Here is an 862-nt window from a genome sequence, read left to right on the forward strand (position 1 = left end):
GGGGCTGGGGCTGGGCAGAGGGGGGCTGTCAGGCCTGCGTGGACACAGCCTCTGGTCCCCTGCAGAGGCATCGTCACGGGCATCTACACCACCAGCTCCCCCGAGGCCTGCCAGTACATCGCCCGGGACTGCCGCGCCAACATCATCGTGGTCGACGCACAGAAGCAGCTGGAGAAGATCTTGAAGGTTTGGGGGGAAGGGGGTGTGTGGGGGTTGAGACTGGGGTCCTCGGGGCCGTCTAGCTTGCAGAGAACTCCCCCCCACCCCGCCTGGCAGAGTCCCCTTCATCCTCAGTCACCCCCGTGCACTCAGACCCATTTGCCAGATGAGAATACTGAGGCCAGAAAGTCCAAGGGACATGCCCCACGTCACCCAGGAAGCGTGCTCTCAGCCAGCCGCCTCTGTGACTTCAGGGCCAGGCCCCGCGGGCTGGGGTCCCGGGCCCGGGGAAGGGTCGTGTGCCCCGTGGGTGGCACGGAGCCCTGACACCCTGGGCCCCGGAGTCTCACTCCCAGGGATTCTTAGAACAAGGAGGTGCTGTGTTGTGGTTTTTTAAAAAGATGGTCCGTGTGGAAGTGAGAGACTTTTGCTGAGAAAAGGCTTCGTAGCTGGTGAGCGGGTCAAGGCCACCTCCCCCCGCTGCTCCCTCTCCTCTGCGCTGTCCTCCACGGATGTCAGCCTCCTCCTCCAGGCAGCCCCCGGCTTGCCTCCAGCCCCACGGCCAGTGCCCAAGGCGTTGTTGAGACCAGAGGGCGGGCAGCTCTGCCCAGGGGGGACCGGGGTGGCTGGGGACGGCACGGGGACAGGGGACCCCAGCTGTGCTCTCCCCCAACCCCACAGAGGAGGCGCTGTGGACGACGCA

The 862-nt window shown here is 65.8% G+C and overlaps 1 protein-coding gene across 1 annotated transcript in view; it reads left to right on the top strand.

Moving 5' to 3' along the window:
* The window catches only part of ACSBG1 (acyl-CoA synthetase bubblegum family member 1), a 41,022-nt gene that overhangs the window by 30,479 nt on the left and 9,681 nt on the right, over window positions 1–862 (top strand). The window contains exon 6 of the mRNA XM_014546257.1: window positions 19–186. Within this exon, the coding sequence (XP_014401743.1) occupies window positions 19–186 (168 nt within the window). The remainder of the gene's footprint in view (window positions 1–18; window positions 187–862) is intronic.

This window comes from Myotis brandtii, unplaced genomic scaffold, assembly GCF_000412655.1.
Source record: "Myotis brandtii unplaced genomic scaffold, ASM41265v1 scaffold439, whole genome shotgun sequence".
Lineage (NCBI taxonomy): Eukaryota > Metazoa > Chordata > Mammalia > Chiroptera > Vespertilionidae > Myotis > Myotis brandtii.